This window comes from Otolemur garnettii, unplaced genomic scaffold (genome assembly GCF_000181295.1).
Source record: "Otolemur garnettii isolate 467f Iridium unplaced genomic scaffold, OtoGar3 scaffold00263, whole genome shotgun sequence".
Taxonomy (NCBI): Eukaryota; Metazoa; Chordata; class Mammalia; order Primates; family Galagidae; genus Otolemur; species Otolemur garnettii.
Window position 1 is genome coordinate 115,073 of NW_003852658.1, and position 22,688 is coordinate 137,760.

At 41.9% G+C, this 22,688-nt stretch overlaps 1 protein-coding gene across 7 annotated transcripts in view; it reads right to left on the bottom strand.

The window, feature by feature from the left end:
• The window catches only part of ABCC5 (ATP binding cassette subfamily C member 5), a 92,596-nt gene extending 79,102 nt beyond the window's left edge, over positions 1–13,494 (bottom strand). For 4 of the 7 annotated variants that reach the window (XM_003802841.2, XM_023508649.1, XM_023508651.1 and 1 more), the window contains exons 1-2: positions 13,310–13,494; positions 8,700–8,876 (exon numbers count right to left, since the gene is read on the bottom strand). In XM_003802841.2, the coding sequence (XP_003802889.1) occupies positions 8,700–8,822 (123 nt within the window). In that variant the 5' untranslated portion in view covers positions 8,823–8,876; positions 13,310–13,494. Of the gene's footprint in view, positions 1–8,699; positions 8,877–10,860; positions 10,889–12,848; positions 13,076–13,309 lie in introns of those variants that run through there. The other 3 variants (XM_023508650.1, XM_023508647.1, XM_023508648.1) reach the window with 3 other exon arrangements.
• Between the last annotated feature and the right edge of the window lie 9,194 nt (positions 13,495–22,688).

Sequence of the window (22,688 nt, forward strand, 5' to 3'; positions counted from 1 at the left end):
TTTTTTTTTTTGAGACAGAGCCTCAAGCTATCCCCCTGGGTAGAGTGCCATGGCGTCACATCTCACACTAACTTCCAACTCCTGGGCTCAAGCGAGTCTCCTGCCTCAGCCTCCCAAGTAGCTGGGACCACAGGCGCCCGCCACAACGCCTGTTTTTTTTTTTTTTTTAGCCATCATTGTTGTTTTGGCGGGCACAGGCTGGATTCGAACCTGCCACCTTAGGTGCATGAGCCACAGGCACCAAGCCTCATGGCATTTTCTTAGCTATTATGTTAAGACATTTATATTCTACACCTAGTAAATTTCACATGTACCCTAAGTTACTCTTATAATTGTATCCCTACATGTATTTTTCTAATGTTCTTCAAGTCATTTTAATATCAGCAGCCTGGCCTGAAAATCATTGATTTAGATAATGGAACCTGTGAATGCTGGGTTTTGCATTTGACAAAATCCCTTCAACATGGTTTCAGGCTGCAGATTTTAAAAAATGCCATAATATAATTTTCAAATAGACTGTCCTTCAGAGAGTGTCTAGTCCAATGCGTGCTGAATGCTTAGTATGTGGCACGAGGGGCTCCACCCTGTGACCACTGAACTGCAGAGTGGGCCCAGCTGACCGTCGTGAGAAGGAAGCATGAAGGTTAACAACTGGGCAGCCTGGCTATTTTCCACTGTGAGACATAACATTTAAGAAAACTAAGTGACACTCAATGCTATAAGCTGCATAATACTAACTAAAAGTTATTTACAGAGGTTGTAAAGTTTTACAAGTAAAATTTATTTACTTATTTATTTATTTTAGAGACAGAGTTTTACTCTGTCAACCCTGGTAGAGTGCCGTGGCATCACAGCTCACAGCAACCTTGAGCTCTTGGGCTTAGGCAATCCTCTTGCCTCAGCCTCCCAAGTAGCTGGGACTACAGGCACCTGCCACAACACCCACCTATTTTTTTGTTGCAGTATGGCCAGGGCTGGGTTCAAGCCTGCCACCCTCGGTATATGGGGCCTGCGCCCTACTCACTGAGCCACAGGCGCCACCCTTTAGTGGGGTTTCTTACTATAACCATGTACCATTTACTTCTAAAGTCTAAGTGTGCCAATTTCTTCCTACCTTCCTTCCTTTTTTTGAGACAGAGTCTCACTTTGTCACCCTGGATAGAATGGCGTGGTGTCACAGCTCACAGCAACCTCAAACTCTTGGGCTCAAGTGATCCTCTTGTCTCAGCCTCCTGAGTAGCTGGGAGTACAGGTGCCTACCACAACGTCTGGCCATTTTTAGAGACAGGGGTCTCTCTCTGGGTCAGACTGGTCTTGAATTCCTGAGCTCAAGCGATCCACCCGCCTCAGTCTCCCAGAGTGCTGGGATTTCAGGCGTGAGCCATTGTGCCTGGCCAACGGTGCCTATTCCTATGACAACTGGGTTAGACATCATAATGACACCACAAATCTTTCTGGCAAGATTCGATCTTGAAAACAAACATACCCTGAATTCCAGGGTCAGGTATAGGTATCGGCATTCTTGGCTGTCCCATGCTCCTTCTGTCGTCCAATTCACTGGGCCAGAGCTGGAGCAGAACCATTGTGCTTCAAAAGAGCAGCCAAGTGCTCCATCTGCATCATCCAACTCCAGAAATAACATCTCTGGGAGAAGCACCCAACCCTAGCCCTGCCTACTGAGTGGACTTTCCTCTTAGGCCTCACCTACAGAGAGGAGAAGCTAAATGGTAACTGGGCAGGACAGTTTTTAAGGGTGTGTCCATCTTTTAAAGTACACACATTCATAAAGTCAGTCTTGCTTTCTGCTTCCCTAGGCAGGCTTTGGTAAAAAGTTTTCATGTGTTGTCTAATAACAATTAAGTTAATTCTTTGTTTGTTTTTTAGAGACAGAGTCTCACTTTGTGTCGCCCTCAGTAAAGTGTCATGCCGTCACAGCAACCTCCAGTTCTTGGGCTTAGGCTATTCTCTTGCCTCAGCCTCCCAAGTAGCTGGGAATACAGGTGCCTGCCACAAAGTTAATTCTTTGAACAGTGAATTCAGAAAAGAATCAAATAATTAAAACATATATAACATCTAATTATCTAAATAGGCTAACTCCTTTTCTAAAAGGGGAAGGGAGGGAAGACACAGACTAATTCTGCTAATTAGTGGATTTCAGTGCACTAAATTAATTTCACATTAGTCTCTAAGCTTAACACTCATAGGTTCAACCACTGCAAAAACTTCCAGACGCCCTGTTTCCTGTCCCTGGCATTGACCTTTTTATCTTTGACTAAGAGAGAAGGAAAAATGGTGAGACGTCAAAGAAAGCATTAGCAGAAGGCTACCTAACAGTGGAACCAAGATTTCACTGAAAAGGTTTTCATTAACTATTTGTAACTTCCAAGTTATCTTAACAAAATAAAGACTTAGGTACTTAAGACTGCTTTAAAAACAGGAAGCTAGTTCCAATACTTTTCTTCCCTTTTGACAGAAAGCTCCTTTAACTCATGCCAACGGGCTATATTTATTTCCCTGAAGCAGCGTTTCCGAGGAAGGCAACGGCAGTCTACTGCAGCCAGCGACGACGTAGAAGAACTCATGATCATGGCAGCAAGCAGCCCAACCTCAGGAGCCCCACAGGAGCTGCTGATGCAGTCACCCAGCATGAGAGTCACCTGGGCTCCACACCAATAGCAATGCTGTTGTTATCTCTGCCAGAGAGCTTCAGGCTGCTATTGGAGACCAATATCTGGCACCAGGCCACATACCGTACGTATCACACCCAGCAGTGCCTAATAGGCGTACCGAGCTTTGTGCAGGGGAGGGGGGCGGGGGGGGGGCCAGAGGCAGGTGTTCTTACTCATCTTAAGGTTTAAATCTGCTGAGTCACTGAGTATCAGGAGAGAAAAATAAAGCAGAGCTGCAAAATACTAATCTCCTTCATCCTGCTCTCCTTTGTAACAGCAAAGTAGAGCCACAAGTAATATTCTTGACTCTAAAAACACAAGGGCATAGACACATTTATGTACCCTCAGTCTATAAAGAAAAGCTTTCAGGGTCAAACTCTCTAAAAGTGTAATGTTCTAGACAAAACTATTTCACAAAAACAGGTGTTTTTATGCAAATAGTTGTCTCCAGACAGAGGGATTGGGGTGACTTATGTTTTCTATAATCTTACTTTGTACATTTTCTATAATGAGCCCATATTTCTTTCATAATAATATGTCTTAGAATCATTTCTGGTAAGAGATCAAACATGTATCTTTGATCCCTAGGATGCAACTTCAGCTCACCAAAATATTTCAAATCACAATTACGAAAACTCAAAGCAAGGTTAAAGGGCCAGCCACACACAGATAAAAAGAAATACTAAATGAAAATCCTTAGAGCTCATCAATACTCGTTATGTTACCATTCCTTGGCACAGAACACTTTACTTTGGTAGGAAGGAAATTCCACCAATGGTGGGAAAAAATAATGCAGTAATAAAGGCCCATGAACTTCTGATTCTAGCTGACTTCTGATTTTCCATTTTCCTCCTTTCCTAGATTAGATGTGCTAGTGAACAAGTCACCCTTTGCTTTGACCTGAAGGCATTAAGAAAACAAACACCACCACAATAAAACAAATCTGATAAAAGCATCTGAGAGCTTTGTCTTGCTTTTGTTTAAATATTAAAGCATCTAAAATCCAAACTCCTTTGGTAATTATTCAAAGACACACATAATCTGAAACTCACTGACTTATCTCTCTAAGTCGATGACTTCACACGCTTTATGCTTAAAGCCAACAGGGCCCAGGAATCCCTACCCACCACTCTTTCTTCTGCCTGGCATATTCTTCCTTTCTCCAAATTCTAGCAATTCCTGTAGTCTTCAGTCAAGTGTTACCTTCCCACTGGAGTCTTTCCTGAGAGAAAGCACTTTCTCATTCTTATTAACTTCCATGGCACCTAAATACAGTAATATACGTAGAGTATACATTTGTGAGGTTAAGCTTCTATTGCAGCAGTTCTCAACCTGTGGGTCGCGACCCATAGGAACTGTATTAAAGGGCCGCAGCATTAGGAAGGTTGAGAACCACTGTTTTATTGGAAGGCAGGCAGGCAGGTGGCCCAGCATCAATTTATCTTTACCTACTAGACCAGGCCACTTGGTTGAACAACACACATGAATAAAAATGAATAAACAGTGCATCTTAAAAATAACAAATCAGGGCTCCTGGCGTCATACGATCCACATGTGCGAAGATGAACAGAATAATAATGAAAGTTGGAACTGGAAACTATCATCCTAAGTGATGAATCCCAGGAAGGGAAAACAGAACGCTGTACGTTCCCACTAATAAATGGGAGTTAATAGGTCCAGGCACAAAGCGATACAAAGGACACGAGAAACCAAGAGGTGGGGACTGTGGGACTAAAACTTACCCAGTGGGGTCAATGAAAACTACTCTGGTGATGGGCACACCAAAATCCTTGACTTAAGCATTATGCAAAATATCCATGGAACAAAAATCTTTGTACCCCTTAATTAATATTTTGATATTAAATAAACAGAAAGAATGATAAGGAAAGGGGCTCTGATTGAAGAATCAGGCCTGCAGTAACGGTGTTAAGGAGTGGCAGAGGTATAAATCTTCGTGTTAGCTGAAATAATGCCAGCCTAACTTCAGCCAAAGTTAGCACTTCAGCTCGAAGAACTAACAGAAACAGAAGGCACCACTATATTAACACTTCAGGATTAAAGGATGTCTGCTAAGCTTCAAATTGTGTGTAGCCACAAGCATGACAGTCCTGAAGAAGGGGTATGGGTACATGTGCATTATTTTGACCCTAATTGTCTCTAAGCATATCTAGGGAACTACAAATATTTATTTCAAAACATGACTGATGAGAGCAGTTTTCCCAAAGAGTAGTCTAAAAGAAAGACTTGGGCACAACACTAAGAAACGGGCAAACCATGAACTCTGTCTGCATCTTTGATTACAGCTTGCAGAATTAGAAGCCCGAGGTACGGGTCTGTTTAACATCAGACCAGGGCTTGGTGCTTTGCTTCTGACTTCTACTTGACATAATTTCGTGTTTCCATGTTAACTGGACCTATCAAAAGCTGATAGTCGGGAAAGGAACCTTGTTTTCCACTTACCAGCCACAGAAGCGATCCTTGCGCAAGCCTGCTCACTCCCACGGCTTAATCTTCACTGACACATGAAAGGCTCCACAATTTTTCTCCTATCCTACTTCTCACCTAAGCTACACCTACTGATAATTCTACCAGGATGAACTTCAAATTCAACATGTCCAAAATCAAACTCATTCTTATCTCTCAAATCTCCTCCTTTTCTTCCCACATGTCCACTAACAGTTTTAAATCCTTACCACCAATCTCAGGCACCCCAATGCCTCCCTCCCCTTCCAGGGATCCACTCAATCTCAGCTCTCTCTTCCCTCCTCCATGTTCACTTCTGTGTTTTGAAACGTCCCCTGGCCTGTCTCACGTGGACAGGCCCGGCAGCCTCCTGACTGCTCCCTGTATTTTTTCTCCCTCCTGTATAAGATTTTTTTTCTGCATTGCTTCTAGAGTAATCTAAGACAAAAATCAAGTCTTAAAAGTCCCTTCTCAATACAACATTCAGTAGCCACTAGCAAATCAAAACCACAATGAGATACCAGACACACCTAAAGAGAAGACCAAAATTAAAAAAATGGTAACACCAAATACCGGCAAGAATGCAGAAAAACTGGATAATTGCTGATGGGAATGTAAAATGGTCCAACCATTCTGGGAAACAGTATTATAGTCTCTTACAAAACTAAATATGCACTCTATCGTATGACCCAGCAATTACAGTCCTGGGCATTTGTCCAGACAAATGAAAGCTTATGTTCACACAAAACCTATACCTGAATGTTTAAAGCACCTTTATTTATAATTGCTGCAAACTGGAAATAACCCATTGTCCTTCAATGAATGAATGGTTAAACAAACTGTGGTGTAACTATAATATGGAATACTCTTGGGCGGCGCCTGTGGCTCAGTGGGTAGGGCGCCAGCCCTATATATCGAGGGTGGTGGGTTCAAGCCCGGCCCTGGCCAAACTGCAACAAAAAAATAGCTGGGCATTGTGGCAGGTGCCTGTGGTCCCAGCTGCTCAGGAGGCTGAGGCAAGAGAGTCGCCTAAGCCCAGGAGTTGGAGGTTGCTGTGAGCTGTGATTTTACGGCACTCTACTGAGGGCAATAAAGTGAGGAAAAAATATATATAAATAATATATATATATACCATATATATATATATATGGAATACTCTTCAGCAATAGAAAGGAAAGAACTATTGATGTACACAACAAATTAGGTGGATGTCAAGGGAACCGGGACGACTGAAAAAAGCAATCTCAGAAGGTTACATACTATATGATTCCATTTCTATAGTATGCTTAAAATGATAAAATTATAGAGCTAGAGAAAAGTTTAGTAGTTGCCAGAGACTGGGAGACAAGGAGAGGTGGCTGCTGCCACAAAACGGTGACATGAGAGATCCTTGAGGTCAAACTTCTGTATCTTTACTGTGGCAGTGGACATTCAAATCCACACATATAAGAGCACTGCACAGACGGCACGTACACATACACACAAATGAATGCACATAAAACCACGGTGAAATCTTAACAAAGTCTGTGGACTATATCAATGTCAACCATCCTGCTGTGATCCTGTACTACAGTTGTACAAGATGTCACACTGGGGAAAACGGGATGAAGGCAATACAGGACCTCTCTGTATTTTTTATAAATGCATTTTAAGTCTACAGTTATCTCAAAATAAATGTTAAACAGTAAGTCTCTTCACTGACTTCTAATAGTTCTCTGTGCCCACAGTAAAAGATTCCTTAGCATGGCATGTATAATTTTCCCTGACCTATGCTCCCTTTATACATCTTAAGCCCTTGACAACTAGTTCTAATATTTACTGAGCACTGGCCATGTGCCAGGCACGACGGGAAGGTTTTATGTGTATTATCTCACTTATTCTTCAATGATCTCATAAGTTAGGTACTACTGTCAACACCATTTTATATATAAGCCATTAAGGCACAAATGACGCACCCAGATAGCTATTCAAAATCTAAAAATGCCTTGCATTTTTTCTATACCTCTGGGTCTTTACTTCTATTACTTAAAAAACCTCTCCACCTAATCACCTTTCAAAGCCCTAATCTAATGTTAGCTTTGTGACTTTTTCCAGACTTAAGTGCTATGCTAACAGGGTCTAGCACTCACAAGATATTCGATAAATGTTTAATTAAAACAAGGTCTAGAGGAAAGGACCCAAACAAATTATAAAACTGGCACCAAAGAAGTATGTGACACTGATTACACTGAATCTGTGTTTCTCCAAAGTTAGGCCTGAATGGGAAAGCATTCTACAATGCACAGTAGGGGACAGAGAAAACTCATTAGTGAGAAAATGCTGATTAATAAAGTAACAGCTTTAACACATCAAAGAGGACCAGGTCATGTCGGGCTAAAGAAACACCAGCGTCAACACTGGTGTTATGCTAAGTCCATTAACTTTCTCAGGTTTTCACATAGCAAATACGTGAACATATACCTGAACTTCCTAACCTAGTCACCCCCATTCTGCCGTATTACTTTTCATAATTCAAGAAAAGGTATAATGGGCTTGGCGCCTGTAGCTCAGCAGCTAAGGGGGCCAGCCACATACACCGGAGCTGGCGGGTTCGAATCCAGCCCGAACTGCCAAACAACGACAACAAAAATAGCCTCAGCTACTTGGGAGGCTGAGGCAAGAGAATCACTAAAGCCCAAGAGTTGGAGGTTGCTGTGAGCTGTGACACCACAGTACTCTACCCAGGGCAACATAGTAAGACTCTGTCTCAAAAAAAAAAAAAAAAGAAAAGGTATAATGCTTCTTTTTCTGATAGAGAAAATATTTTTTCTCCAGGTCTAAATGTATGTTCACTAATATAAAGACTGTTTTACATTCATGAATTCACTTGTAAAACTTAAGAGTGAGTCTCTCCAAAGTATTCACATTTTTTAAGACAGGGTCTCACTCTGTTCCCTACCCTATGCTGAGACATCAGCCTACCTCATAGCAACCTCAAATTACCAGGCTCAAGTGATCCGCCTGCTTCAGCCTCCTGAAAGCCCACCATGATGCCCGGGTAATTTTTCTATTTTTAGTATAGACAGGGTCTCACTCTTGCTCAGGCTGGTCTTGAACTCCTGAGTGTGAGGGATCCTCCCACCAGGGCCTCCCAGATGGTTAGGATTAAGGGTGAGCCACTGCCCCTGGTCCAGGATTCAAGGGTTTGCATTTTAAATACAGACAACAGAGGCAGAAGAAAAAGGCAATGTTGTTTAACTACATGAATGAAGCTTAAAAGTCCAAAATCCTTGTGTTCCCTCCCCCTTACAAGTTGTTTTCTCTCCAGCAAAGCCTTTCAGAAGGCACCAAAATGAAGTGAAAGTGGAAAAGGGGAAGAATGCTAAGGACAAGGCAGGTAGGAGGCTGAGCGCCAATCTCTCCTCCATTTATTTAGTGCTTACTGTGATTCTTTCATAAGTAACCACAAATTCTCAACCGTAACCCAAAGCCAATAAAGAGTAATAAAATTTTAAGTTGTGCATCACATGAAGGAAAGGTTTGGTCTAGTACAACAAACAGATAAGAGAAGCGACTCTCGGGACTGACCGGTCGAGTTCTCTTGAACTTGGATTCCTCTCTGTGCTGCCCGGAAGCATTGGTTCTCTCCCTCACACTCCTATAGCCCGGACTGGGGATGATATACTCTTTTCCTATGTCGATATCCTTCATCTTCTCTGAGTGCAAGTGCCAGGGCTCACAGACTCGTGGTTCACTTCAGAATTTCTGAAATTAAAAACGCATCAAGAAGAGATATTTCCTAAATGGTGCTTAATCACATGCTGAAGTCCTTTCTTTAGATAAGAAAAAAGGGCAAAGGTATTAAAGGCTTCTACTGTTATAGCTATAAAAAGTTTTTTAAAAATTTGCAAGTATTTTCCAAGATTTTCATTTTATTTAAAGGAAAAAAAAATCAGTATAATAGAATCAAGAAAAATTACCTTGACCTACCTTCAAGTAAAAAACAATTTAAAAAAATTACACATGCTATTAAAGAGATACCCACCCTCTTCATCTAAGCTGCAATGTAATGTACAGAGTATACATATCTTTTTCTTTTTTAAAACACTTTTTGGAAACAATTTCAGTTTGCCCCAAGCATTGCAAATTCTGAGATTTTAAAGTAAACATCAATTCCCCTACTAAATTTTACCAAATGAAAACTTACAAAACACTTATTCTATCAATACTATATCCCATTTCTGCAGTTTTATAATTAACTAGCAGGTTAACTGATGCTATTTTAAAACTCCATAAAGTTAACCAGCTAAAATACAAAACGATAATTTCAAACACAAATTCCCCTTGGGGTCCTGAAAAGGTTCTAAAATTAGATAGTGGTGACGGCTGCACAATTCTGTGCAAATACCCTAATGAACTATACACTTTAAAAGGGTGAATTCTGGCTCAGCGCCTGTAGCTCAGCAGCTAGGATGCCAGTCACATAGACCAGAGCTGGTGGATTTGAACCCAGCCCTACAATGACAACTACAACAAAACAATAGCTGGGTCTTGTGGCCAGTACCTCTAGTCCCAGCTACTTGGGAGTCTGAGGCAAGGGAACTGCTTAAGCCCAAGAGTTGGAGGTTGCTATGAGCTGTGATGCCACAGCACTACACCGACGGGGACATGGTGAAACTCTGTCTCAAAATAAAAGGATGACTTCTGTGGCATATAAATTACATCTCAATAAAACTAATATTAAAAAGCAAGAACAAAACAAATTCCTCACCCTGTTCTACTAAGTTTCTATGGAGCTCGGTTCTAATCCATTGTTTGCCTTACTAATCCATATCCTGCAACAACTCTGGTCTCTCTTTTTTTTTTTTAGATACAGAGTCTCACTTTGTCACCCTGGGTAGAGTGCCATGGCATCACAGCTCATAGCAACCTCCAGCTCTTGGGCTTAGGCAATTCTCTTGCCTCAGGCTCCCAAATAGCTGGGACTACAATGCCCGGCTATTCTTTGGTTGCAGTTTGGCCAGGGCTGGGTTCAAACCCGCCACCCTCAGTATATGGGGCTGGCATCCTACTCACTGAATCACAGGCACTGCCCACAACCTGGTCATTTTCTAAAAAATAAACAAACACATATCTCTGTAAAATGTTGCCCCTACTCTATGGTGGTCAACAATTTTCCAGATACAAGCTGAGAAAACACCTTTCAGACCAGCCTCACTAGAAATTAAAGAAGAGTAGCTTTGTTGGCTTTTGGAATCCTTAAATCTCTAACTGTCCCTGTAACTTAAAAGTACTACTATTGCAGCACAAAATTCTAACAACCATAAATCATTCTATTTAACAACTATAAATCATTCCTTAAGGTATCAGAAAAAAGAAGAGGCTCGGCGCCTATGGCTCAGCCGGCTAGGGCGCCAGCCACGTACACCTAGGGTGGCGGGTTCGAATCCCCAGCCCGGCACCCGCCAAACAACAATGACGGCTGCAACCAAAAAATGGCCGGGCGTTGTGGCGGGCGCCTGTGGTCCCAGCTACTTGGGAGGCGGAGGCAGGAGACTCGCTTGAGCCTCCAAAAGCTGGAGGTTGCTGTGAGCTGTAGCGCCACGGCACTCTACCCAGGGGGATAGCTTGAGGCTCTGTCTCAAAAAAAAAAAAAGAAAAAAGAAGAACACTAACTAACCCTCTAAATAAAAAGGACTAAACCTCCACAGAGACATATTTCCAATGCAAAGAAAGCTGGACTTCTTACCTTTCAGAATTCTGGTGCAAGTACTCTAAGTTGATAATGATAAGTTACTTATCTTTAAAAAAAAAAAAAAAGAAAAGAAAAGTCACCTTGTCCAATGACAAACTGCACCATAAACAACACTGGCTTTACCCAGCAAGAGCGCAGCAATCACGTCATTGAGATCTCATTAAGGCTAAACTATAAACAGACCTGGCATCTGCCAGTGTCTCCCATGTCTGCAGATTAGACGAACCTTTCTGTTACAGGGATCAGAGAAGTCCAACCTTCTCCTCTAAAGGTTCCCAAGCCTAGCTGATTATGGAAGAGGAAAAAATTAGTGCTACTTTTTACAAAGGTGGGAGAGGAGGTAGTGTACTTCATTCACAGTAGGAAATGCCATTATGAGAAGAAGGATCTCACTTATCTAAGAAGCCATGATAACCAAAGATTCTTTCCGTCACTTTATTTCAAAGGATAGAACAGAATCAGTAGAGCATATGAGCACAGACTGGCAGTGATGAAGTGACTTCCCTGTTATGATATAAATAATGATTGTTTCGTGCCTGTCATGACTAATGTGATGGACTGTGCTAAACTGTCCTAAGGGACCAAGTTATTCTGTGTATGATGAGTGTGGGGATGTGTTCCATTAGCTCTAACATCCCCATCTCTATAATTTCCTGGAAAAAGGGATAGAATCAGGCCCTAAAGAGGCACAAAGTTACTGTCCCTTGGCTCTGCACATAAGGAGGACATCCTCTTCTGTGTATCTGGAATATAAGACAAGAGTATGTCACATAGAGGCCAATGAAGAGCTAGGAAGCCTGATAGGTGTGGAAAGCAGTAAGGCCTTAATCTGAAGCAAGCAAACAAGGATCACTAGGCCAGACTTTTAATTGATACTATTTGTATTTCCTTATTTTCCTTTTTTTTTTTTGAAACAGAGTCTGGCTCTGTTGCCCTGGCTATAGAGCAGCAGCAGCATCATAACTCAAAGTAACCGCAAACTCCTGGGATCAAGCAATCCTCTTGCCTCAGCCTCTGAGTTGCTGAAACTATAGGCACTGGCCATTACACCAGGCTAATTTTTCTATTTTTAGTAAAGACAAGGTCTCACTATTACTCAGGCTGGTCTCCAACTCCTGAGCTCAGTGCCTCCCAGAATGCTAGGATTACAGGCGTGAGCAATCACACCTGGCCTCCCTATTTTCTTATGTTCTCTTTTAAGTTGTTGAAAAATCTTTTAAAAATGCTGACTTGCCTCAGCTATCAATGGAGAAAGGGAAGAGACTTTTGTTTATATTTGAGCCAGAGCTGCACAAGGACAATGGCAGAATAATCAAAAAAGGAGAACCCCAAAGAAGTTCCCAGACTCAAAATCAACAGGATTGAGGCCAGTAAGTCAGCTGCCTTTTTTTTTTTTAATCAACTCTCTTTTCAGAGATAAAAGTGCAAATTCTCTCTGCGCAATGATACACCGTATACAATGATACACTGTATGGGGGAGGGAAGTTGCACAGGATTATGAGGTCTGTTAATAAGCCAGATTGGGGTCTCCAAACTGCCTGCAATACAAATTCCTCAATAGGTTCCAGCACCTCTGGAATCTTACTGAAGTTGCACAGGGAAGCTGTGAAGCTGAAAGGACATATACATACCACACCACACTCCACCCCAGTAATCCACTTGTTGCACCTGCAAGCTTCCTCACCTTTCACCCACGCTATGGACCCCAGTGTAACCTTGCTATCTCCTCTTTCAAAACCTTCTGAAACTTTCCCAGTCATTTCTGCGCCCATCTGCCTCCAGCTTGCCCATCTACGCAGAAACCAAATGACCCCTGTATAAATACACAACAGCACGTAGCTCTGTGCAGCAGACGTGAAAAGGGCACTAGACGACAGTCTAGAGATCTGGGCTCCATTCCCGGCTCCGCCACGGGTTTACCGCGCGCGCTCTTGTCACGTACCTCCATTTACCCGTTTGCAAAAACGAAGAAAATTACTTACTTCGAAGGTACTCAGTATGGGGCTGGAGCCAGGTGCTTCAGGCCGCTGGCCCACAACCTCCAGGGGCTTTTGATGGGCCCCCTTCGCCTGGGATGCCCCGGCCCTAGGGCGTTCCCACGGCCAGCCCCGGCCTGGCTAGGCGATTGCGACCCACACCCACGGGCTGCGAGCGCAGCGCCCCCTGGTGGCCGCAGCCGAGGCGGTCGCCAGCGTCCCCGACCACTCATCCGCGCCCCACCTGCCTGCCTGCTGATGCTGGGCCTCGCTCCGAGCCCCTGGGGTTCGCCCCCCTAGGAGGTAGCGGCGGGAGGCTAGAGGGAGGCCAGGCCTGTTCCTGGGGTCTCCAACTTCGCCCGAACTGATCCCCAACCACAGCCTGCCACTCCCCGAGTAAACGTAAGGAGGTGACCCCCGTGACAATCGCGCTGCAGGGTAGAGGTGCAGCAGTAACCGTCACCTACCTGAGCCCCAGCTCCAGGACGGCCGCGCCGGCCACTCAACCACGCTCCGGAGCATCAGCCCCAGAGCAAAACAAGCCTTTATAGCGGCATCGGCCGGCACACGGCGCAGGCGCGCTGCACAAAGCATGCCCCGACTGCAGGGAATTGTAGTCCCCCTTCCTGGAGCCCGAGGCCGCGTACGCGGCAAAGGACTACATTTCCCAGAAACACCGCGGGCGCCCTGGAGGCGGTGCGGGCGCTCCTAGCGCAGTCCTGTCCTTCCCCAGCTTCTGCGAGCTTGTCTGGAATCTTCTCTGAAGTCGTGTTCCCTGGGGGCAGCCAGGAGGGTTGACAGCAGCTCTGTGTTCGCGTGCAGCCGGGTGTTGTAGGCAGGGCCGTCCAGACCTTGCGCAGCCCTTCCTGTGCCAGAAAATATCGTGAAGGTCATCGTAGCCTGCTTCTACCCGGATAAGGGTTGTCAACACCGCCGGCCAGCCCCAAATCTTATCTGCTGTGGCACTTTACATTTTATGATCTCTTGCTGGTGGTTCAGTCCTGCGTTATCGCCTTTTTATCTTTTATCCCTACTGCCCGTTACCCTGATGTGCTGAATAGTTTCTACGTGATAAAATCCCAGAATCACAGTTTTAGAAGTATGAAGAGCCTGGGAAATGGTATGCAAATTCATCTCCTTTTTATAAATGAAACTGAGTCTCCCAAGACACTGACCCTTTGATTTCTGTTTCATTTATACCTCCTTCTCTGTGTTTTACATACCATTCTTATTTCTTTTAATCATTTTATCTCTATATAATTATTTCAGATTTTTTTTTAAGGGAGCTAAAGTAACTTGTCCATCTTTGTACAGCTAGATGCATAGCTACTGTGAAGACAGTAACAAATTATAAAGCTAAGAAGTGTGTTCTTATACAGACCAATGCAATAGAATAAAGAGTCTTGAAACAGGCTCTTTCCTGTGTATAACTTGATCTGTGGCCGAGAAAACCTTACAAATCAGTAGGGAAAGGAAGAACATTCAGTAAATACTATTGGGACAATTTGTTTTCCACATGAAAAAAACTCAGGGTTTATTACCTCTTGATACCACACAGAAAATCAATTTCAAGTAGGTCAAAGTCTTAAATGTTAAGGAGAAAACTTTAAAACTTTTAGAAGGAAATAGGAAATGTCTTTATGAATTGGGAATAGGGAAGAACTTTTAAAAACTAAACAAGATAAAAAAAAGTAATAAAGGAAATATTTTTACTGTATTAAAATTAAAACTTCTGTACAATGTGCCATTAAATGAAGAGATAAGACCACAAGTTATTACTGACAAAGTTTTTAAATACAAAATATTCTACAATAATACAAAATAGTTTCTACAACTCAAGAAGAAATGGCAAATAACCCAAAAGGAAAATAGGTAAGTGACATGGACAGCTCACAGAAGAGGAAGCCGGAGCAGGTACTCAAATAGAAAAAGACACCCAATGTCAGTAATAATTATGAAAATAAAAATTAAAATAGCAAAACATACTAGTACTTTCAATCTCAAGTACTGTATGTATCACCCCAAAGCTGCAGATTTGATATCATCATATAAAATGCAAAGCTTCCAAAATCTCAAATACTTCCAACATATTGAGTATAGCTTTGTTGTTGTTATTGTTGTTGTTGTTGTTGTTGAGACGATCTCACCTTTCTTGCCCCTGGTAGAGTGCTGTGGCATCACAGCTCACAGCAACCTCAAACTCTTGGGCTTAAGTGATTCTCTTGCTTCAGCCTCCCAAGTACCTGGGACTACAGGTGCCCGCCACTAGCTCTGGCTGGTATTGAACTCATGAGCTCAGGCAATCCACCCACCTTGGCCTCCCAGAGTGCTGGGATTACAGGTGTGAGCCACTGCACCTGGTCGAGGATAGCTTTTTATAAAAAAGAATAGATGAACACTATCCAGCCTTGGTGCCAGGCTTCAGTACACTGTATTGAATTGTATTGTATTATCTCTCTCTCTCTCTCTTTTTTTTTTTTTGTAGAGACAGAGTCTTACTTTATCTCCCTTGGTAGAGTTCTATGGTGACACAGTGCTCACAGCAAACTCCAACTCCTGGGCTTAAGCAATTCTCTTGCCTCAGCCTCCCGAATAGCTGGAACTACAGGTGCCCACCACAACGCCTGGCTATTTTTTGTTGCAGTTTGGCCGTGGCTGGGCTTGAACCCACCAACCTCAGTATATGGCACTGGAGCCCTACCCACTGAGCCACAGGTGCTGCCCTGTAGCATCATCTCGATATGTCCAAGAATTGCCTGAGCCAAAGAATCATACTTGAATTATTTACATGATATTAATTACAAAACAGTCCCTCCTGGAAATGTGCTTATGTTGTGAAATGTTAGGGGGATGATGTTCCCCAAACCTCCATCAAGGGGCTAGAGAATCTGTGCTACAATGCAGAGAGGTGTATATTGTTAAATAATATTTAACTTGTGTGATGCACTTAATATACTCATTTATTTAGAATTAATGGAAATACAATGGAGCTAAAACCGACAAGTTTCCTGCCTTCATGGGGCTTAGACTCCCAAATAAACATTAATCAAAATTTAAATTATAACTGGGATAAATCCTAGAAAAGGAAGTGTATGTAACATTTGAAGGATAGTAAGATTTAGTGAAGACAGCAGAGGTGGTGGAGAGCAATCCAAGCAGAGGTAACAATAAAGCCAGGTGGTGGTGAAAGGTATGGAGCATCTCCAAAGGACTTGTAGACCATGATATAGGTTCTTAAAGGAAGAGCAAAAGATAACCATTGAAAGGGTATAAAGGGTGAATAGCTTAAGAGTTGAGATATTGAATTTATATTTTGAAAACTGCACAGTGGCTGGCAGGTGAACTAGACACCAAGTGAAATGGGAGAGAAGAAGCCAGCTAGGAGTGACTGTTGTCCTCTAGGAAAGAGATCATGGCTTGAACTGGGTTAGATTGGAAAAGATGGAGAGAAGTAGAAGGACTTGAGAGAAATTTAAGAGATAAAATCAGCAGAACATGTTGATGGGTTAGATACAGAGAAATGAGAAAGAGAGGTGCCAAGAGTAATACTAGGATTCCTGGTTGTAGAACTGGATAGATGGCAGTTGTTCATTGGCAGGAGAAGTGCTCTACCACAATAGCCTCCTGCCGGCTTGTCAGGAGCTAATGTCAATGGTAACGATCCAATGTGGCGCTCATGTGCAATGTTATAAAGACAAAAGCTCTCTTTTGCAGACCAGTTTTGCAATGAAAGACATTTTCATGGAGTAAGATTTTTTTTAAGTTGGTCAATAAACCAATCATTTATTTGACTTCATGGAAACAATACAGTGTGAAAGAATGAAGCACCTCTTTAATGGTCCCAGCAATTAGAAAAGAAGATTTAAGTTGTAAATGATGCCAAATGAAAGCCAAAAGACACCATAGCATGTTACACAGCCAAAAGATTCACAGTATTTATATAGAGAACAGCAGAGAGAGAAGTTGAGTCTTCATAAAGTACATAGTAGTATAGGCATGTTATGATAAGTCATATCACATATTCATATCATGAAGGGAAGTGTGGCTTATTTCCCACTTCGTAGTAACAACTTCTCTTGTTATCTTACTTCATCAGCAGTAAGGGTAGAGTATAAAATGAAGAATTGCTTCTTAAATGTTTTTAAAGTACTGTTATATTGAGATGCATTATTAGGTTGGTCCTCCCAAAATAACAGATAGGTGTTCAATAACTAGCTTCTTGTTAAAAAGAGGGGGAAAAATTTGCAACAATTATCTTACTTTAGTAAAAAAAATATATATATATATTATCCATCTCCTTACATTAGTGTTGTGTAGACTTTGCAGTGTATGTAGATAACTTGTCAATTTACTTTAACTTTATAGTGGTATACGAGCTATAAGCATAAGGATTTGTACAGGGTTTTATAAATAAGCATACTTAAGTATGTAAATAACAAGCCAATATCAGAGATTTGAAAGAATTTTTTTCTCTTAAGTCTGAGTCCTATTTGAGTTTGGGAAACACTGGGCTATAGATTAAAACCAAATCTTAGCTTGGTATGCAACTCTTTCCGTGATCTGGCCCAACGTGATACTGTACCTCATCTCCAGTCACGGTCCTTGTCAAAACGGAGGTCCTGACAACACTGTAATTTCCATGTTTTTACTCTAGCTGTTCCTTCCACCTAGAACTGCCTTCTAAATCTATTTCAGCTAAAATAATATGCATCACAGCCCATAGACAGGTCTTGAGATATCAATCCTCCCAGAATGACAATTGGAAATTACTTACTCAACTGAAAAATGATACAGTAAGTCTAACACCTCTAATGAGAAGATGTGTATGGAGAGTTCTCTCATATTATTGTAAAGTCTGGGCTGGGCATCTTTCAGGTCACCACGTAAGTGGAAAGAAGATCCCGTCTAAGCCAGAGAAGCCAGAACCAATAGTTCTGCCAAGATGGAACCTTCTCCAAAAAATGACCCTAGGCATATTTAGAAGAATGGTCACTTCCAATCATTCTCCAAAACTTTTCAAGTGTATTATTTTATAAATAAGAGCTCTTAATCAGAAGAAGAGATAGACAACTTTGGCCTACATTGGTGATAACAACTTTTTAGCATGAATGTCAGTTGAAGAAAAAAACTTTTTTTGAGATAGAGTCACAAGCTGTCACCCTGGGTAAAGTGCTGTGGCATCATAGCTCACAGCAACCTCCAACTCTTGGGCTCAAATGATCCTCTTGCCTCAGTTTTTCTATTTGTAGTAGAGACAGGATCTGGCTTTTGCTCAGGCTGGTCTCGAACTCATAAGCTCAAGCAATCCACCCGCCTCAGCCTCCCATAGTGCTAGGATTACAGGCATGTGCCACCACGCCTGCCCTCAGTTGAAGAAAATTAAAAATTTATTCAGGTTGCACTTACTTTTCCAATTAAAATAAATCAATTATTGAGCCCTATAAGGAAAAAAGATGTATTCTTTTTTTTGGAGGGGGGGTTATTTTTGTTTGTTTTTCTCCAGGTTTATTCATAGGTGCGGGTACAGTTGAGAAGTAAATGAGAAAAATGTATGCAAAGCACTTAGCATTGTGTCTGCCCATACTAACTACTAAAACTATGGTTTACCCTCTATCCCTACCTACAACAAGATTTCTTTTTTTTTCCTTTTTTTTCTTTTATTAAATCATAGCTGTGTACATTAATACTATCATGGGGTACAGAGTGCTGTTTCTATATACAATTTGAAGTACTTTCATCCAACTGGTTAACATAGCCTTCATGTCATTTTCTTAGTTCTTGTGTTAAGATGTTTATATTCTGCATTTAGAGAGATTCACAAAAGATGTATTCTTGAAACACAAATCATGTCTTTCATTGATTATGAGAGACTGCCTATGAGCAAAATCAGCATTACTTTTCAGCTACTAATGTTCCTGTGTGGGCATATTTGAGACGTAGTGATAACAAAGCATCTTTTAAACCTTGCATGCTAAATCTAGATTTAGGTGGACAGCATGTGGCCTGCAGCTGGTAGATCATTGATCGAAAGGAAAAGAATAAAAAAGATTCCTCCTTGAGTCAGTTGAAGTTTATATTGCTCAAGGATTCAGAAATAGCTTGAAATTTGTGTCCATTTTACTTCCTACTTGCTTATAGTGTCCTGTAGTTCTAACCAATCTTCAAGTTTTAAAATACTTGTCTAATTGGCTTCATTTATTTATATAAATGCCTCGATTTATTTATATATGTACTGCCTGCATTCTATATTCTATCTGTAGCAAGTTGGCGACAAATTATTCAAGCATTTTTCTTCTAGATTTCTATTTACCTAAAGTAGTCTTTCCCCCAGATTTTTCTCCAGGATTCCCCCATGGAATCCTAGTCCTGCAAGACTTTCTGAAAGAAAAGAATATCCAAAGTCAACTGAGTTTAGAAAATTGTGTAATGTATGATATTTAAAAGTCACATTAATATTTTAGCTTAATACTCTGAGAAATTGTACAACAATGAAAGCTAGTTAGTATTGTTTAATTCAGCATTTCTCGGATTTAATATGAACTTGAAATAGCAATAATAATTTTTTAGGAACAGTATTTAATGTACTGTAGAACTACTGTTCTGCAGACAATGCTTTGGCAAATGCTGATCTAAAGTCATTTTTTTAAAGAAAGAAAAAACAAAACAAAATGCAAACCTTCCAAAGGAAAAGGGATTCTCTGATGAAGAGTGATGCTGAGAAGAGCAGAAGGGGGAATCCTATCGACAACTAGTTGAATGAGGCTAAGAGAAAAGGGCTCTTATGCTCACAGGAACTAGGGTTGCTGCACTCAACCCAGGCATCTTAAATTTGGAATATTCCGTTTAGGCTAAAGCAAGCTGGGAAGTCTTGGACTAGACAGGATAGCTATTGCTGCCATTTGTAGCTGTTATTTCTGCTTCAATTTATTGTTTACAATGGGCAAGGCACTATATATGCATCATCTCCAACCATGTACGACCCCTGCAAGAGAGGTTTATCCTCCAACTGTAGAGAGAAGGAAACTGAGGGTGAGGGGGTGTGACGTGGCTCTTGTAGAGAGGATTTGGTCTTCATTCTTCTAAGTGTTGCGAGAATAAAAGAACAAACACCACACGTACTCGGTACTAGATTAGAACTTAACAATCAACTCATGTGCATGTGTGGAAGTGAAACACAAAGGAAATCAAGTGGTGGGGGGAGAGATTGGGTAAATTCACACCTTTTGGGTGAAGGGCACCCTTACAACTTTACCTTAAAATGTATAAAATCAAAGTATTTAGCCAAATGACTGTACCCCTGTAATATTCTGAAATAAAATTTAAAACTAAAATAAAACAAAAAAGAAAGGATTTGGTCTTAGACGTTTCTTGTTATGTTACATTAATCTGTAAAGCTTTTTCATTGAAACAACTGCTTTCCCTTTTTTTCCCTGAGCCACTGATTATCTTCCCTAAAACTTTCCCTGCCAGAAATAATTCTAGAATAAAGCAGGTTAAGCCACTGATAACTTTGGCCCACTTAACCACAAAATGTCTGCTTTCCACTATGAACCAAATAATTGCACATCCTAAATCTGATAAGATCCATGATTACCTAGGCATGGAATGGTATTTTGAAATTACTTCCCCAGGCTGCTTAGGTATCACACAAGAAAATCTTAACACTTGAAGGCAAACTCAAACACCTACAGAGGGGCCAAGGAGCTAACATAAATGGAGGGAGCTGGCCAAGTATAAAACAGTAGTGGGTGATGGAGACTGTGATGACCTAGGGAGAATATGTTCTGTCCAAAGAGCTTAACCAGCTGAGTGTGAATGCACACAGAAGTAACCCTTTGACTCTGGGAGGTGAGGTGGGTGGATTGCTTGAGCTTAGAGTTTGAGACCAGCCTGAGCAAGAGCGAGACCTCCTCTATACAAAAAATGAAAAACTGAGGCAAGAGGATCACTTGAGCCCAAGAACTTGAGTTTGCTTTGCATTATGACACCATAGCACCCTACTCAGGGTAATAGAGTGAGACTCTGTCTTGAGAAAAAAAAAAAGAGCTAACCACTTCTTATCTCTGTCAGATCATTGTCAACCAGAAATATCAGAAATATGAGCCCAGTGTTGCTAGATCTTATTTTTCAAATGAAGCGAGAAATAAGTTTTTTATGTGAAATCTCTCCATTTTTAAGTGTTGGATAACTAATTTCACTTTTTTTTTTGAGACAGAATCTCATTTTGTCACTCCCCTCCCCCCCATAGTTAAAGTGCTGTGGTGTCATAGCTCACAGCAACCTCAGACTTCTGGGCTCAAGTGATTGATTCTCTTGCCTCAGCTCCCCACCCCTACCGCCACCTCCCCCACATCCCACCTCCCTCCACACCAGTAGCTGGGATTACAGGTGCGTGCCATGATGCCTGGCTATTTTTAGAGGCAGGGTCTTGATCTAGCTCAGGCTGTTCTCTAATTCATGAGCTCAGGCAATCTGCCTGCCTCAGCCTTGCTGGGATTACAGGCCTGAGCCACCGTGCCCCGTCCCAACTAATTTCTTAAAAACACAAGCAAGACCAAAAATAACATAAGCTTTCAGGCTAGCTCGTGACACTTTCTTTATACTCATAAGTCAACTTTCATTAGAGAGAGTAATACCTCTGCCGCCACCCCTATCCATTAATCACTCCCTTCAGTAGACTTGGGTCCAAATTGCTTTTTTTTTTTTTTTGGAGACAGAATCCCACTATGTCACCCTTGGTAGAGTACCATGGAGTCACAGCTCACACCAACCTCAACCTTTTGGGCTTAAGCAATTCTCTTGGGTCAGCCTCCCAAGTAGCTGGGAGTACAGACACCTGCCACAAGGCCTGGCTATTTTTTTGTTGCAGTTGTTGTTGTTTAGTAGGCCTGGGCTGGGCTCGACCTGCCAGCCCCACTGCATGTGGTCGGAGCCTTAACCTCTGTGCTATGGGAGCCGAGCCCCAAATTGCTTTTGATGCACACCAAGAATCAGAAGTGAAGACTTGCCAGTACTGAAGTCATCCTTAAAACCTCAGTGTCTGAAGTAGATTCTACACGAAAGGACTCCCCACCCCCTCCACACATTTTTTTTGAAAGATGGCAGCAGGGTTAAGTAAGGGCATGTTCCACTTTGAGGCAATAGTAGGTATAGCGTGCCTTTTCAGTGATGCATTATATGCCAGAGTGACTTTAAAGTATGAGGAGACCATTAGCACTGCTCCAGTGACCAGATATTTTTGCCTTTCCCTCTCCAAACTGATTTGTCAGATTATTCTTGGAGACTAGACTCAGGCCCAGGTGGAGCACAGGGTAGATTATTCTTCCATGACATTCTCTTGTCACCGGGGATACTTGTTAAAGAGGTGGTAAATGCCACCTGACATATTATTCAAAGGTAGGGCTTGAGGTGTGGCTCTGGAGTCTTTTAAGGTGAACATCGTTAGCTAGTTCCCAGAGAAGAGGCAAGGGGAGGATGATGGAAAGGGCCTGGCTCCAAGGGAAAGGATTTCTCCTGTTTCATCCTCCAGCTGGTGCTGCAAGGTAGGGCAGGGTAAGACCAACAGCAAAGCAGACACATGACTCCTGGGAAACAAAGAGTTTCTATTATATAAAACAGTTACCTAAAATGATACAAGTTAACATCATGTAATTAATAACAATAATAAGCTTTTATTATTCCTAGATAATTAATGATTGGACATTCATTTGGTAAAGATAAAAACTCATGGCTCGGCACCTGTGGCTCAGGCAGCTAAGGCACCAGCCACATACACCTAAGGTGGCAGGTTCAAATCCCCAGCCCGGGCCCGCCAAACAACAATGATGGCTGCAACCAAAAAATGGC